The sequence below is a fragment of the Anoplopoma fimbria genome, chromosome 22, assembly GCF_027596085.1.
Source record: "Anoplopoma fimbria isolate UVic2021 breed Golden Eagle Sablefish chromosome 22, Afim_UVic_2022, whole genome shotgun sequence".
Taxonomy (NCBI): Eukaryota; Metazoa; Chordata; class Actinopteri; order Perciformes; family Anoplopomatidae; genus Anoplopoma; species Anoplopoma fimbria.
In genome coordinates, this window is record NC_072470.1 from 12,578,487 (window position 1) to 12,596,288 (window position 17,802).

The following is a 17,802-nucleotide window of genomic DNA, read 5'->3' on the forward strand; positions in this document are numbered from 1 at the left end:
GATGTGAGGGTGTAAGGACAGAGGATGTGAGGGTGTAAGGACAGAGGATGTGAGGGTGTAAGGACAGAGGATGTGAGGGTGTAAGGACAGAGGATGTGAGGGTGTAAGGACAGAGGATGTGAGGGTGTAAGGACAAGGACAGAGGATGTGAGGACAGAGGGATGTGAGGGTCTAAGGACAGAGGATGTGAGGGTGTAAGGACAGAGGATGTGAGGGTGTAAGGACAAAATTTGTGATTTTATGCTTTATAAAATAAATTTAATTGAATTGATGTCAAAATGTTGACATTAAATATCAGATTTTAGATCTCATCCACTTTTATTCTGAAAATGTGTGACACTGAGTTAAAAAAATACAAATTTTGATTGAAAAACTAAATTAAAACAATATAAACACATCTATATTCTAACTCATAATCACGAGATAAGCTTCATCATAGTTTTTATTTCTGTGAATGCAACACACACACACACACACACACACACACACACACACACACACACACACACACACACACACACACACACACACACACACACACACACACACACACACACACACACCGACAGGGCGGAACCACAGCGCAGAGCGCTTCAGTTCCTACCCGGACACGCAAACGAGCTGCACACCCCCCAAAAAAAAAACATGGCGGCCAACATAGAGCAAATTTTCCAAGATTTCATATTGAATAAGATCAGAGAAATTGAAGACCAGAATGAAGACAAAACGTAGGTGAACGTGGTGTTTGTGTTCCGGGTTGAGTTCAGGGACCAGAAAACGAAAGTAAAGCAGCGCGGCTCTGTGTGCTCCTGCATCAAAGCGTCGGGTTAATACCCAGCTGTGATGCAAATGCATGCATGACACAGTGCATGCAGGCAGTGTGCATCCAGCAATGCACACATGCAAGTCAAGTAATCAGTCATATTGGAGCAGGTGCAGAAGAAAAAAAAAAAAAAAAGAAGCTGCAGGATGTGATTTCCTTGCAGCTGCATTGAATTTGAATGTGAATAACTTGGTTTAGTCAAATGCATCCTGGTAAATGTGGACATTTGCATGCACCAGAAGGTCTGCTCTGGGTCTGCTCCTCCTCCTAACGCTGATCTCTTCTGTTCTGCCTCTCTGTGTCCCGTCCACCACCACCCCCCTCAGTGCTGCAGAAGGAGGAACGGCCGGTTGCGTGGAAACGGTGGAATCAGAAAAAGCCGCTTCAGAGAGAAACCAGCAGGAAGACTTGAGGGCCGGAGGTTCGCAGAGGAAACACAGGAAGCACAAGAAACACAAAAGCAAGAAGAAGAGGAGGAACCGGGAGAAGGAGAGCAGCTCGGAGTCCGGGGCGGAGGAGGTGGAGGAGGGAGGAACCGATCATCAGCAAAGGTGAAGCGTTGTGAGCGGCTGTCAGTACGCTTCAAAGGTCCTAATGACAGCTTCCATACCGTGCATGTGGCAAATACGTTCTGACACAAATAGAGTTTCCATGACCGTTCTGACACAAATACTCTGAGTTCTGAGTTCTGACACAAATACTCTGAGTTCTGAGTTCTGACACAAATACTCTGAGTTCTGACACAAATACTCTGAGTTCTGACACAAATACTCTGAGTTCTGACACAAATACTCTGAGTTCTGGGTTCTGACACAAATACTCTGAGTTCTGACACAAATACTCTGTTTTCTGACACAAATACTCTGAGTTCTGACACAAATACTCTGATTTCTGACACAAATACTCTGATTTCTGACACAAATACTCTGAGTTCTGACACAAATACTCTGAGTTCTGACACAAATACTCTGAGTTCTGAGTTCTGACACAAATACTCTGATTTCTGACACAAATACTCTGTTTTCTGACACAAATACTCTGATTTCTGACACAAATACTCTGAGTTCTGACACAAATACTGAGATCAGAAGCTCATGAATCTGTCATCTTTTTGCACATTTTGTCGGCCAACACTAACCATGACCAGTTAAAGTTGACACCTAACCCTTAATTTCTCCCATAAACTGTGTTATTAGGTAAGAATGTGAGTTAGAGTCCTGATGTTATCAGTGTATGAATGGGTGTAGATGGGTGAACGATGACATGTTGTGTAAAATAATCCTACATTTACAGGTCGTATAATCATAATTCATGTTGAATATGTGAGAATGTTGGTCAGCCAGCTTCTGTAGTTCCAAAAACTCCAACAGAGTGATACGTCGTCTCTCTAACTGATCATCAGTTTCAGGTCCTAATCATGACTTTTATTCGTGTCATATATCATTTTTCTCTCTTTTTGTGTTGTGCTTTGATTGCCATAAGGATGATGGCATTAATGGCAGCCGTGAAATGAGTATATGTGACAGTAATAACAATCCGTATGGTAAAAAAATGAATACAAATCAGATCAGAAGGTGTTGACTATTTGGATTTCTGTGGTCTAATGAGGACTGTGGCACAAAAACGTACTCATGAAACGGGGCGGCATCAAGACAGAAATATATAAAACATCTAGTGTGTGTGTTTGCGTTAAACAAAAGATTGTTCATTTGTAAGATATGTGACAAACTATTTCATGGATTCCCTCTTTCTACGTTTCAAATCTATCTTTTTGACATTTCATTACACTGACCCGGCTCTGATATGAACATAGAGACACACATATGTTCAGCGTTGAATTTCTACCTTTATGTGACACATTTATTTATTCTACAATAATATTTATTTAAAAAAAAAAAATCATTTTGTGTCACTGCATCTGATTGATGTGTCCTGATTGCTGTGGTGACATTGTACGTAACTGATCATTGAAAAAAAAAAAAAAAAAAAATGCGTTATTTGAATTACTATGTTTTGCCATTTATGTGAATTCTGGAAGAAATGAAAAATAAGTAGTTTTGTAAATTGTATTTAATCTAACACGGCTACAGCTATTTTAGAGTGCAACCTTAAGTTTGCAGAGTTTTTTCGTGTAAAGTGTTTATTTTGAAATCTTCCGGACACTTTTCTGTCGTTACCCCACCTTTCTAATTTTTTTTTATCTTTGCTTCCACAGAGGAGGAACGCCCACAGAACCAAATAAGGAGCAAGGTAAGTTGTTCATTTGCATCATTCTTACACAGATGTGCTGACCACTGATAGAGGATTATCTAGCTGTGTTGTTAAAGGTCCAGTGTGAAGGACTTTGGGGGATCCACTAGAGGAAATGGAAAATAACATTTCTAACTATGTTTGTGTCTCCGGTAGCTTTCGAATGAGCCCTTCATATCTGTCCACTGTTTTGTTCAGGCGTCGACAACGAGAGCAAGTCCAGGTGCCACAAGCGGCATTCAACGGGAAAGAGGAAGAAGAAGAAGAGGAGGAGGAAAGGCGAAGAGAACTCGTCGGATTGCGACTCGGAGTTTGTGTCAAAGCAGAGGGAGAGGAAGAGCGGCCAGAGCTCATCGCCAAGGCGACGAGAGGAGCTGCCCGACATCATCCCGAAACAGGTGAACACACCACGAAACTCTCATTATGTTCATAGTGCAGAGTTGACTTTACTTTATGTATATTTGAAATACAGATTGTGTTTTTTATTGAAACCAAATCGACTTCAAAATGTCCAATATTCACATCAAATGATAGCTTATAGAAATCTATTTGCTTATATGAAGGCCTGTGAGCTAATTTATAAAAAAAAAAAGAAATAGACTGTAGCTTATGCCAACATATACAATAAAAGACCCAGCTCTGTTTAATGCAGTAAATCAGAGATGAAATTGCTGTATACAAAGGCACATGAAAATAGAAAATGTGCTTTTGTAAGTAAGTAAAATGTATTAATATAGCGCTTTTCACAGAAATACGTCACAAAGTGCTCAACAGGAGTGGAATTTGAGACAACAAGAAAACATGATTAACACACGGTGACTATACAAGTGACAAGGTCAGTTTTTAGAACATGAAATGTATAAAGAAAGGCACAGTAGTCAGTAAAATACACAACAAAAAAGAGATATTAAAAGCATACCTGGAGCATGACTTTTACCCAAACTTAAGCTGATTTTTAAACAAATTCACAGTTTACCAACCAGAAACTACGACGCATGACACAGTTCCATCAACACCACATGTTACTAACCTGTAATTTAACCCCCAACCCTTCTCCCCGGACCTTTTGGACCTAACAGGACAGCTCCAATAAAGGAAGAGGAGACGAGGAACGACACGGCAGGAGGAGGTTCCGCTCCCGATCGCGGTCGCATTCCCATTCTCGTTCCCATTCCTGTTCAGTGAGGAGGAACTCTCGGCCTGGACTTCCCCACCGGAGATCCAGGAGCCGCTCACTATCCAGGTCCAGGTAAGCGAAGGAAAACCGTCAGCTGATTGCTCGATTCTTTTGCCTTTTTCCCCACCGTGACGGCGCTTTACCCTGTCATGACAGCTCTTCAGAGAAAAGGGGAGCTTTGGATGAGTCCATACAGTCCACCCAGAGTTCCTCCAAAGGCCTTCAGCCTCCTCAGCTGGCCTGCAGCCCTACCCGAGGACACGTCGCAGCAGAGGAGCCGCCAGAGTCAAGCACAGAGTCTCAAAACCGTGACCGGATAGGAGAGCCCCCAGAAAACAAAGAGGACTCGACACAAACACTAGGTGGGACCTTTGAGAACCATATAGTTCACAATAATTCAATGAAATAAACATATTAGTTATTTGAATGTCCGAGTTACGTGTCTTGTGGTCTAATGCCAAATCTGCAGGTTCTGGCGTACTCCAATCCGTGCTGGGTCAGTCCATATCGACTAAACCTGACCAGACCGCCGAGCCCAGCCCCCCCCAGCTCAAAGCGTTAAACTGCCCCAGGTCGTCCGACTCCAATGTCAAATCACCAGCGAAGAAGAAGAGGAAATCCTCCAAGTCCCCGCAGAGGAAAAAAGAAACAAAGTCATCCAAGAGGCAGAAAAGATCCAAGTCCCCATGTCGGAGCCACAGGAGGGGATCCAGATCAAGGAGTCCTTCAAAGAAGAAGAGGTCACGGTCCAGGTAGAGTCCTGTTTGTTCTTCTTTATGAGGACCTCCACCACCCAGGTTGAGTTGTATTTAAATTAGATATGTTTCAGACGTGTTTCAGACGTGTTTCAGACATGTTTCAGACATGTTTCAGACATGTTTCAGACATGTTTCAGACATGTTTCAGACGTGTTTCAGACATGTTTCAGATATGTTTCGCTCGTTGTCCGTGCAGGTCAGCGGGCCGGCGGTCGCGGAGGTCGCGCTCGCGGAGGCGGTCGGCGTCACATGGCCGGAGGAGGGCCACGTACAGCCAGAGGGACCGCTGGAAACGAGAGCCCAGTCACTCCCCCGTGCTCATCCTCCGCAAAAACAGGTCCCCAGCTCGGAAACTCTGCAGCTTGAGCAACAGCCCTCAACGCATCAGCGAACTTGGTCAGTTCATATGAAATCTCATGTTTCTTTCATCTATTTGCATTATTAATATATATTACACAGGTACACCAATTCAACAATTTGTCACATTTTAGCCACTCGGGCTTTGTGAGGAAGGTAAAAATGATAATCTTTAATCTTTAGGTACATTATCTGAACTACATTTTCTAAAGTAAAATCTGAATTTGTAGAACTTTGTATAAATAATTAAGCTGGTTTGTGGACAAATATATAAAATGTTTTGAACTTCATACGAAATAAATATGCTTATTCTTTGTGTTTTCCTCAGATAAGGACCAGTTGCTGGAGATTGCCAAGGCCAACGCTGCTGCCATGTGTGCCAAAGCAGGTATGCCCATCCCTGCCAGCCTGAGGTCCACAGTGCTGCCTCTGGCTCTGCCAACTGTGGCCATGAATGCTGCTATGGCCAGTATGACGGCTGGTAAGGTCCTTGGGTATTACACGTTTTTTAGTAATTTAGTAACTTATATCGTTCAAATTTAGGTTGCCATGCAGGTCAGTATGGAGGACGAAAAATGACATAAGTATAAAAAAATAAATAATAATACTTTAATTTTATATAGCGCTTTTCTAGATACCCAAAGACGCTTTACATAGGGCGAAATACAGGAATAAATAAATAAATGCTTAAATAAATACAGTAATAATTGTATAAATATTTTATAAATATTTGTATAAATATTTTATAAATATTTTATACAATTGTATATACAATTGTATATAATAATTGTATAAATAAATACAGGAATAATTGTATATATGAATAATTGTATAAATAAATACAGGAATAAATAAATAAATGCTTAAATAAATACAGGAATAAATAAATGCTTAAATAAATACTGAAATAAATAAGTAAAAGTATTAAATAAATAAGTAAATGCTAAAATAAATTTGGAAATTAATACATTCATCTATAGATAAATAAATAAAAGTTAATAATCAAACAGGACATGAATAAATACATATCCTACATTTATTTCTGCATTTATTTTCACTTACATTTATTCATTTATTTATGTCTGTATGCTAATGAGGTGGGAGGTCTTATCCTCTGTCTAAAGCGGGATTGGTTACAGGAGTGTGATCCATTCGGGTCTACTACTTCTGCCCTGGCTAACGTTATTCTGCATTTATTTATTCATTTATTTATTCATTTCTGTATTTATACATTTATTTATTCATTTCTGTATTTATACATTTATTTATTCATTTATTCCTTGATTTATTTTTACATTTACATAAGCATTTACAATTTTTTTTTTTATTATTCCTGTATTTATTTAATCAATTATTTATGCATTTATTTATTTATACTGAGACAAACAGCTGGCGAGCTTGAAACTGTCTTTGCTGTTACTGTTTTTTCATCGAGTCCTGTTCTGTCTCCGTCTTCCCTTAAAGCCACCATGACGGCGGCGTTGTCTCACATGGGCATGTCGTCGCTGCTGCCGCTGCCGTCCATCACCAACAAGCCGCCTCCCGCCTCCTCCCAACCCAACATCGCTTTGGAGGAAGTGAAGAGGAAAGTAGCGAAGCAGGCCAACAGCATCAGCATCAAGGAGTTTACAGATGTAAGGGAGTCCATTTTTGTGTCTTACGCAGAGATAACCCTGAAGTTACCTCGATAACCCCTGTTTCAATGAAAACGGTCGTGCTCTCAAATCGAAGAAGCTCCGCACTCCATCCTCATTCTCTGAACACGACACTCTGATCATGTTTTGCTCGTTCTTGGAAAAGACTAAATAATTATTTCAATACTTCATTTCCTGTGTGTGTGTGTGTGTGTGTGTGTGTGTGTGTGTGTGTGTGTGTGTGTTTATGTGTGTGTAGAAATGCAAGATGATTGTGGACAGCAAAGGAGAGCTGCCGGTGGCGATGCCTCACGTGTCGGACGAAGAGGATGATGGGAAGCCTTTCGGGGGATCGGCTCTACGGGAGCAGAAAGCCATCAGCTTCAGCATCAATGTAACATATCTTAACATATATATATATATACTTTTTTGTAAAACATAAAAAAAAAATAATGAACACTGTCCCATCTTTCCCCTCCAGAACACCACAGTTCGTCCAGCAGTGCGGAGTGACGCAGGCATGGCCAAAGAGTTTCCCGTGTCATCAGGATGCCAACATCGCAAAAAGGTCCGAATAACAAACTATGATGCATAATTAAGTAGCATATAGTCTAATTATTACTTCTAGAAAAGCAGTAGCTCCGCCTTTTCCAGCTGTAACATTAAAGGTGCAATATGCTACGTTCAAAGTGTTAACATCTCGCCAATAACTATCATCTAGATAAGATAAGATAAGATAAGATAATCCTTTATTAGTCCCGCAGTGGGGAAATTTGCAGGCTTACAGCAGCATAGAGTTAAAGTGCACACAAGAGACATAGTAGAAGAAGACAAGATAAAAAATGAGAAAAAAACCCAAAACAAGTATTATAAATAAGCAAAAAAAACAGTAGAAAAACAACAATAACTGAAATATTATATTTACAGACAGAAAAAAAACTATTTTAACTATTTTTGTAAAGATCTAGAGGAGTAACGTCTCTAGTGGCGATCAAAATGCTCCCATCTCTGATTATGCACATGTAAAGGGGTGGACACATGAATGCAACAATAAATTTAATCCAAGACCATAAATATATATTATTTTAGAACGGCCATTCAGCTTAATGAGTGTTTTTTCGAAGTCTATTTCGATGCTAACCTCCTCACCGAAGAACATGAATTGAGGGCAGAAGAACTCCTGTTCAATGAATCAACCATTACGAATGTCACAAATTGTACATTTAAAAAAAAAAAAAGATTGACGCACAATTACTATACAAAACGGGATGTCTTCTACTGTCCAGGAGGGCGACGCCCTGGGTGCCTATGGAGAATGGGTTCCGGTCGACAAAACGTCAGACAAAGCCGGCGCCGCTGCTGCCGCCGCCGCCGCCGCCTCCAGAAAGGCCGCGACCGCTGTTCCCACAGCGACGGCCCTCTCGTCGTCGGGGGAAACGATGACGGCGCCGGCGTTGCCTGAGGTCGTGGAACAGCCAGAGTCGGAGCCAGATAACGACAGCGTCTTTCCTGACCCAGTGCTGCAGGTGAGATGTGGGAGTGGACTGTTTTACCACGATTCTGGTAGCCTGTTGCAGTTTTACTGACTGTTTCCGTTTAAAGTACTCCACTTTTGAGATATATTGTGCTGTAGCAAACCCTGCGGAGCTCCTCGTGGACAACGTGGACTCTTCTCTGCTACTGTCCAGGTCCACACCCTGTTGACTTATTGCCCGTGCAGATCTGGAATTTAAAAGAAATACATAATGCAGCTATTTGCATGAACGCTGCTTAGTTTTCTGTACTCAAATATGCCTTTCCGCTGTTTTTCCTACTCTGATACGGTGTTAAGTGTTACTTAACCTGACTGGGATTCATCATTCGGTGATTGTTAAAAAAAACAAAAAAAACATAAAGTAAATATATTTGGAGGACATGTGCAAGTTTAGAAAATAATGCTGAATTATTTGGAGAAAAAATATCAATAAAATAAAAATTGAAAGAAACACTGTCGAACCAGGTTGACACCTTTTTACAAAAAAAAAAGTTGAATGTGATTAAAGCAGGAAGGTTCTTTTCTAGTATTTGCTTGTCCCGACACATAAGATAAGATAAGATAAGATAAGATAAAATAAGATAAGATAAGATAAAAAGATAATCCTTTATTTACAATTTACAGGATTACAGCAGCATAGAGGATAGTGCAAAACAAGAGACATAGTAAAAAAAAAAAATATATATATATCAAAATAAGTATTATAAATAAGCAAATGAGCAATAAAAAACAATAAAAAATCCACAATAACTGAAATATTATATATACAGACAGAAACTACCACATACCTGACTGACTGACTTTTGGCTTTGAAATGTTTAATTGACGGTCTCCCCCGTTCTCTCTCTCTCTCTCTCTCGCTCTGCAGCCGGTGGATATCTCTCAGGCTGTGACGGAGAGAATCAAAGCTCAGAGGCGACTGGCGGAGAACCCCTACGACGTCAGCGCCATCTGCATGCTCAGCCGCGCGCAGGAGCAGGTAGAACACACACCGTTTTAAAGTATTACTGTCAGTACACACACTCTGAAAATATATTCACATTGAGACAATGAATCAAATAGCAGGACTGAGAGTCTCCAGCTGACGGGATGTTACAGTTTTCAGGGTGTTTGTATATAAACCAACAGTGCTGGAGGAAGTATTTAGATATTACCACACTGTAAAAGTACATTATGACAAGTAAAAGTACATTTAACACATGCATTTAAAATGTATGTGATCCAAGTATGTGAGTATTATTATTATTGATGTGGAGCAAATTCTAACTATTCTATACTGTTGGATATTTTAATGTGAAATGCATTGCTTAATATTGTATTATCTTATCATATATAGAATCTTAACTTGTCAAGTAAGTAGTAACTACAGTATAATAATGCAAAAAAAAAGAATCTCTCAAAACTAAATCAACCCAGTAAAGTGCAATAATAATGGGAAATGTCCTCTTTTGACAGGTGGACGCGTGGGCCCAATCCAACACCGTGCCCGGCCTTTTCACCGGTTCCACTGGAGCCACGGTCCTCAGTTCGGAGGAGCTTTCCACCAGCGGACCACAAGCATGGCTGAAGAAAGTAAGACGCGCAAACGCATCACACACAAACGAGAATACAAAGTTTCGCCATTTTGGAGTCGGTGTAAACCATCAAAAAACTCTAAATGCTATCGTTTTACTTTGTAATAATCCTTCATAAGAACTCAAAGAACTACCAGACATCAGGCGGTGTGTCGAGGTGTCCCGGCAGCAGCCAATGGCGGCGGTGGGTTGGCTGTCTGGTGGATTTTTCTCGGGATGCGGGAGGAGAAAGCATACTTTCACGTCGCGTTGGCTCCGAAGCTTATTCACAATACACGATTCTTGCGTTCCACCTTCAAGCCTGCGATTACACAAAAGTACAAAAAAAAAACCAACTAAATGTAGCTTCCATTGTTCACGTCACAATCAAAAGAACCACGAACATTCCCCCAAAAAAACCCAAGAAAATGACTTTTAAAAAAAAAAAAACCCCAAGAAAATGACTTTTAAAAAACAAAAAAAAACCCAAGAAAATGACTTTTAAAAAACAAAAAAAAACAAGAAAATGACTTTTAAAAAAAAAAAAACCCCCAAGAAAATGACTTTTAAAAAACAAAAAAAACCAAGAAAATGACTTTTAAAAAAAAAAACCCCAAGAAAATGACTTAAAAAACCAAAAAACCAAGAAAATGACTTTTAAAAAAAAAAAAAAAAACCCCAAGAAAATGACTTTAAAAAAAAAAAAAAAAAAAAAAAAACCCAAGAAAATGACTTTAAAAAAAAAAAAAAAAACAAGAAAATGACTTTAAAAAAAAAAAAAAAAAAAAAGAAAATGACTTTTAAAAAAAAAAAAAACCCAAGAAAATGACTTTTAAAAAACAAAAAAAAACAAGAAAATGACTTTTAAAAAAAAAAAAAAAAAACCAAGAAAATGACTTTTAAAAAACAAAACAAAAACAAGAAAATGACTTTTAAAAAACAAAAAAACCCCAAGAAAATGACTTTTAAAAAACAAAAAAAAAAACAAGAAAATGACTTTTAAAAAACCAAGAAAAACCAAGAAAATGACTTTTAAAAAACAAAAAAAAAACAAGAAAATGACTTTAAAAAAAACAAAAACAAACAAGAAAATTACTTTAAAAAAAAAAAAAAAAAAACCAAGAAAATTACTTTAAAAAAAAAAAAAAACCAAGAAAATTACTTTTAAAAAACAAAACAAAAACAAGAAAATTACTTTTAAAAAAACAAAAAACCCCCAAGAAAATGACTTTAAAAAAAAAAAAAAAAAAAAAACCAAGAAAATGACTTTTAAAAAAACAAAAAAAACCAAGAAAATGACTTTTAAAAAAAAAAAAAAAAAACAAGAAAATGACTTTAAAAAAAAAAAAAAAAAAAAAAGAAAATGACTTTTAAAAAAAAAAAAAAACAAGAAAATGACTTTTAAAAAACAAAAAACAAACAAGAAAATGACTTTTAAAAAACAAAAAAAACCCAAGAAAATGACTTTTAAAAAACAAAAAAACCCCAAGAAAATGACTTTTAAAAAACAAAACAAAAACAAGAAAATGACTTTTAAAAAACAAAAAACCCCCAAGAAAATGACTTTAAAAAAAAAAAAAAAAAAAAAAACAAGAAAATGACTTTTAAAAAACCAAGAAAAACCAAGAAAATGACTTTTAAAAAACAAAAAAACCCCAAGAAAATGACTTTTAAAAAAAAAAAAAACCAAGAAAATGACTTTTAAAAAACCAAAAAAACCAAGAAAATGACTTTAAAAAAAAAAAAAAAAACAAGAAAATGACTTTAAAAAAAAAAAAAAAACAAGAAAATGACTTTTAAAAAAAAAAAAAAAACCCAAGAAAATGACTTTTAAAAAACAAAAAAAAACAAGAAAATGACTTTTAAAAAAAAAAAAAACCAAGAAAATGACTTTTAAAAAAAAAAAAAACAAAACTTTAAAAAAACAAGAAAATGACTTTTAAAAAACAAAAAACCCCCAAGAAAATGACTTTTAAAAAAAAAAAAAAAAAAACAAGAAAATGACTTTTAAAAAACCAAGAAAAACCAAGAAAATGACTTTAAAAAAAAAAAAAAAACAAGAAAATGACTTTAAAAAAAAAAAAAACAAACAAGAAAATTACTTTAAAAAAAAAACAAGAAAATTACTTTTAAAAAAAAAAAAAAAACCAAGAAAATTACTTTTAAAAAACAAAACAAGAAAAAAACAAGAAAATGACTTTTAAAAAACAAAAAAAACCCCAAGAAAATGACTTTAAAAAAAAAAAAACAAGAAAATGACTTTTAAAAAACCAAGAAAAACCAAGAAAATGACTTTTAAAAAAAAAAAAACCCCAAGAAAATGACTTTTAAAAAACCAAAAAAAACCAAGAAAATGACTTTAAAAAAAAAAAAAAAAAAACCCAAGAAAATGACTTTTAAAAAACAAAAAAAAACAAGAAAATGACTTTTAAAAAAAAAAAAAAAAAACAAGAAAATGACTTTTAAAAAACAAAACAAAAACAAGAAAATGACTTTTAAAAAAAAAAAACCCCCAAGAAAATGACTTTTAAAAAAAAAAAACAAGAAAATGACTTTTAAAAAACCAAAAAAACCAAGAAAATGACTTTAAAAAAAAAAAAAAAACAAGAAAATGACTTTAAAAAACAAAAAAAAAAAACAAGAAAATTACAAGAAAAACCAAGAAAATGACTTTTAAAAAAAAAAAAAAAAACAAGAAAATTACTTTAAAAAAAAAAAAAAAAAAAAACCAAGAAAATTACAAAACAAAAACAAAAAAACTTTTAAAAAAAAAAAAAAAAACAAGAAAATGACTTTAAAAAAAAAAAAAAAAACAAGAAAATGACTTTTAAAAAAACAAGAAAAACCAAGAAAATGACTTTAAAAAAAAAAAAAAAAAAAAACCAAGAAAATGACTTTTAAAAAACAAAAAAAAAAAAGAAAATGACTTTTAAAAAAAAAAAAAAACCCAAGAAAATGACTTTTAAAAAACAAAAAAAAAACCCCAATGTTTTTGAATTAATTACACATTTAAAACAAATTAATTTTGATGTTTTATTTGTGATAAAGGTCTTTTTTTTTTTAATGCTTATGTGGAATGATATAGGAAAATATTTTCTATTTTTGGGACGGCTTGTACATCAGGACGGTTCCAAGAGGATCGGTAAAAAAGTCATTTGAGGGCGGTCATCCTAAAGGTTTTTATGGGGGGGGGGGGGGGCAGTAACCTTGTCGGCACAGTCCAGGCTGTGTCTGGTCTCCTTTTAAAGGTGCGTAATATGAAATTCAGAGCACATGTATTGCCTCCAGGGGGCGCTGCTCAACAAGGCGAGGTGGGTTGCAGCAAATGGTGCTAACAGCGCAAGAGAGGTAACAGCGGCCCGACATCACTCCACCAGGTCTCTACACGGATTATTAACGAGCGCTCTGATAGGACGGGAGGACTTCCTCCGGATCCTGTATTTCGTCCTCACTGTGCCCGTTTGTGTCTCGGCCAGGACCAGTTCCTCAGAGCGGCGCCGGTGTCGGGGGGCGTCGGCGAGTTCCTGATGAGAAAGATGGGCTGGAGGACCGGGGAGGGCCTCGGGAGGAACCGCGAGGGCACCGTGGAGCCCATCGTCATCGACTTCAAGGTCGACCGCAAAGGTACGAGGCAAAATCCATTTTGACACTTCCTGATTCCCTGCCTCCTTGATTCCTCGCTCCATGGTCTTGAAGGACACACCCCCATTCCTTAAATGCATCTCGAGGATAGAGGATAGAGGAGGCTTGCTGTATCCAAATTCTCTTGAAGAGCTTGAAATGCTATATTTTCGTCTTGCGTCAAATGACATCGTGGAAAAAAAAGTCACTGCACATTTGGGACTGACGCACGTTGACTTGATAGCAATGCTAATGGTGGCGGAGATGGACGTTTCTCTGTGTTTCAGGACTAGTGGCTGAAGGAGAGAAGCCACAGAAGCAGACGGGAGGACTGGTGGTCACCAAAGATCTGATGGGTAAAAAGGATACACAAGCATGTTCAGTGGAAAAAAACAAGATCTGTAGATAGTCACTTTCACTTCATTTGTAGAGGTTCATTCTTGACACTGGCATCGAGTTGGATCAAGAAAGGAGATCGAAGATTATACGTTTGGTCGTTTTCAGTTTTTCATGGACAAATGGAGATTAAACGATAATGTGAAAAGAATGAACTCTAGTAAAATGGTTTATTCAACTGCTGAAATGCCCCCCCCCTTGTTTCTCCGTGCACAGGGAAGCACCCGGTGTCGGCGCTCATCGAGTTGTGTAACAAGAGACGGATAATGCAGCCGGACTTTGTCATGGTTCATCACAGCGGTCCGGACCACCGCAAGAACTTCCTCTTCAAGGTGGGTCCTCCATATTCGGTGTGTCAGTCATGCTCCTTTTTCATAAGATAAGATAAGATAAGATAAGATAAACAGCAGCAAAGAGGATAGTGCAAAACAAGAAACAAGATCAAAATAAGTATTATAAATAAGCAAATGAGCAATAAAAAAACTGTAAAGAACAGTAGAGAATCCACAGTAACTGAAATATTATATGTATTTTGGACAAATTCAAACATTTGTCTCGATGGTGGCCCTACGGGAAAAGTCCGGGATCACCAAACACGAGTGCGAATGTCAAAAATCTGATGGTTATCCAATAAAGTTCACTCCAAAAAAAATTCAACACTCATTGTGGCACTAAAGGAAAAAGTCAGGGGACCACAAAAGCCAGTAGGACTCATCCTCTGGGAACCATGCATGTCTGGACCACGTTCAGGTGGTCGATGTTGAGATATTTGAGGATAAGTGAAAGCTCTGACCTGCAGATGGCGCCGGAGGATCATTCAAAACGATCAGAATGGATCCTGCTCCACAACTAAACCATAAGTTCTTTCTGTCTTTGTGCTGATTTGCTTGTGTTTTACTCACGCCATCACGCCACAGCTAAACGAGGACTGACAGCAGCCATGTTTCACGTGTGTTTCTACGTTTTCTGTACTTGCAGGTCGTTTACAAATGCGTATTTATTGACTGCCGTTATAAAATGACCGTTTAACGTCCAAGTGATGGGGTGATTCTGACATTTCATCACCCGTCCGTATGTCGCGTCGTCTCCAGGTCACAGTGAACGGCGTGGACTACCAACCCCAGACGGCCAGTCCCAATAAGAAACACGCCAAGGCCATGGCGGCTACAGTGGCGCTGCAGGCTCTGGGAGAGGTAACGTAAAGTTTAATAGACAGAATATAACTTATAAATATAAGAATATATTAAATACTGCTCAATTGTCATCAATACATCTCCGTCTATCCATAAAATACCAACAAGAGTCATCTTTTGAGGCCGATCCCCTTCAGTGGAGTACCATGGAGCCAACGTTTTTTTTTTTTTTTTTTTTTAATGATTTGATATGTCTGAAAATGTAACAATATTTTTTTTTTTGTTCTTTTAAATCTTTAATTCTTTTTTTTTTTTTACATTATGAAACATAAGAAATGCACATTAAAAAAAAAAAGCACATCACTCACAGCGGTACAGTGGACTCTCACCATCTCGTGAAGACGATAAATTCTGTTAAGTTATCAACATTATTCATTGATTAAGTGATCAGTCAAATTTCATTGCTTTTGAAGTTACATTAATTGTGACGTTTTTTTAAATTTTTTATTATTCTTATAGTTTTAAATGATTAAATGAGTCCTAATTGCTTTACTAACACAGATTTGTTGTTGCTTATCATTTCAAATCTTGGTATACAGTTTTTTCTGATGGTCTAATCATGAAATATCAGATTAATTCGATGCCCATTTATATTCAGCTGGTCTTATTTTGTCCCTTCCAGGTTCCCGTGGATGGACCAGGACTCTACACTGGCCCGGTCTTCACTGCTGCTTCCACCGGCCCGCTGTTCTCCACGTAGACGTTCCACACAGGTCAACTGTTTGGACCAGATTCTCTCAGAGGTTGTAGGACACGGACAAAAAGAAGATGTGACGTCCCTCTGAAGAACCGCTTATTAATACAGTTATAGTGAGGAACGAGGAACGAGGAACGTATCTGGTCACAGGACAGAGACCATACCTTTTGTACGGAAGCCACCTGTGACCAAATTTATACCCACAAAGTCAAGTTTTCTTTTTTTTTTAAAAGTCGCACAGTGGGTGGGGAAAAGTGCTTTTTACCAGGTGTTTAGGATTGAGTCTCCATCCCATTCAAAGTGGATGGCATGTATTTATGTATGTATGTAAAGTATGTATGATGACATGTATGATATAGTAGCATTACAGCCTGATAATACTGTATATTAGCTGAACCCCAGACCAGGCGGTGGATGTGTCGTTTTCTGTGACAGCATAGCAGGGCTACGTTGTGACGTCCGACGAATCCGTTGTGTCGCCGTCGGTTAACGATGTTACATTTGCGGCCCGGCTTTTTACGGAACTCTAAACCTCCTGAAAAAAGAAATGTGTAAACTGAAATAAAGATTATATTTATGTTACGTGAAAGTTAGAGGAAGCCACATTTTTGGTTTTCTGGCAACGACGCCTGTGTTGAATGTTATTTAAGTTCTTCTCTTTGGGAGTGTAACCAAAGCCACCCCCCCCCCACATGTATCAGACTGGAAAGTGCGGACCACCAAGAGTAGTGGCAGCTGGCGGCATATGCAAGTACCCGAAACAACCAGCAGCGGTTCCCTGAACGCATCATCCCTCCCTCACGGTCTTCCCCATTCTCAAACACTGCCAGATGTTGCATAGCACAGAAGCTGGGTCTCTGCTGCCCCCCCCCTCCAGTCCAGTCCAGTCCAGCATTTGCTCTTTTATGATGATGATGATGATGATGAAAAGTTGGATAACTCATTTTGTGTGAGAGATTTGTCCCAACATCCCAAATAGATAGAACATTACGACCGACTGTAAAATGTGAAGATCTGTTTTATATTTCCCACCGTAATAACGCAGGTTATGGAGATTAATCCCCAAATCTGACCACTAATAAACTTTCAAAATCTGACCAAGTGAAGATATATCTACTGTAGATCCTCTTTCAAGGGTCTTTTTTTGTTTGTTTTTCTCCACCTGGATCTTATTTTAGTGTCTTTTAGTGAATAATTAGCACAACAGTTTTTTGCTGAAACTGAGTATATATATATATATATATATATATATATATATATGTGTGTATGTATATGTATAGAGGGAGATTGTAGACAGCTGTAATGTAATCTATGTACGTCCACTAAAGGTGCTTGTTGTTGCCACTGACTGGCTCAGATTATTAAAAGAACCTTACAGAGAAATAAAACATTTTCTTTACCTTTTGCTTGTATTTTATTGTCTAATCAGGAGATTTCAGAAACATAAAACTCAAAACTTTTTTTTTTTTTTTTTTTTTTAATATATATATAAATGTGTTTGTTGTACCAGGGGAATGTTAAAATATTTTCCAGAAAATCAACCTCTATTTGTGAAAATGTGAAAGTTTGACCCCCCCCCTTATTTACACAGTTTACAGTAATATAATATAATATATATATGTAAAATGTTGACCGTCAAACTCATTAAAAACACACTGTGCAATTTATATTTATAGCTATAACAGTTTTTCTGTCTGTACATATAATATTTCAGTTATTGTGGATCTGTTTTGTACTTGTTTTTTTATTTCATTTTTATTTTTATCTTCTTTTTCTTTTACTATGTCTCTTGTTTTTGCACTCTACGCT

At 37.3% G+C, this 17,802-nt stretch overlaps 1 protein-coding gene across 1 annotated transcript; it reads left to right on the forward strand.

Annotated features, from left to right (window-relative positions):
* Nucleotides 1–607: 607 nt before the first annotated feature.
* On the forward strand, nucleotides 608–17,359 carry LOC129111783 (protein SON). Its single transcript, XM_054623881.1, has 20 exons — nucleotides 608–728; nucleotides 1,150–1,374; nucleotides 3,039–3,073; nucleotides 3,272–3,471; nucleotides 4,153–4,322; nucleotides 4,407–4,612; nucleotides 4,720–5,002; nucleotides 5,205–5,404; nucleotides 5,694–5,846; nucleotides 6,830–6,999; nucleotides 7,259–7,393; nucleotides 7,481–7,567; nucleotides 8,286–8,525; nucleotides 9,402–9,512; nucleotides 9,989–10,105; nucleotides 13,563–13,710; nucleotides 13,995–14,063; nucleotides 14,320–14,435; nucleotides 15,195–15,296; nucleotides 15,919–17,359. Exons 1-20 carry the CDS (start codon nucleotides 646–648, stop codon nucleotides 15,994–15,996), a joined length of 2,928 nt encoding a protein of 975 aa, XP_054479856.1. The 5' UTR covers nucleotides 608–645; the 3' UTR covers nucleotides 15,997–17,359.
* Nucleotides 17,360–17,802: the final 443 nt, after the last annotated feature.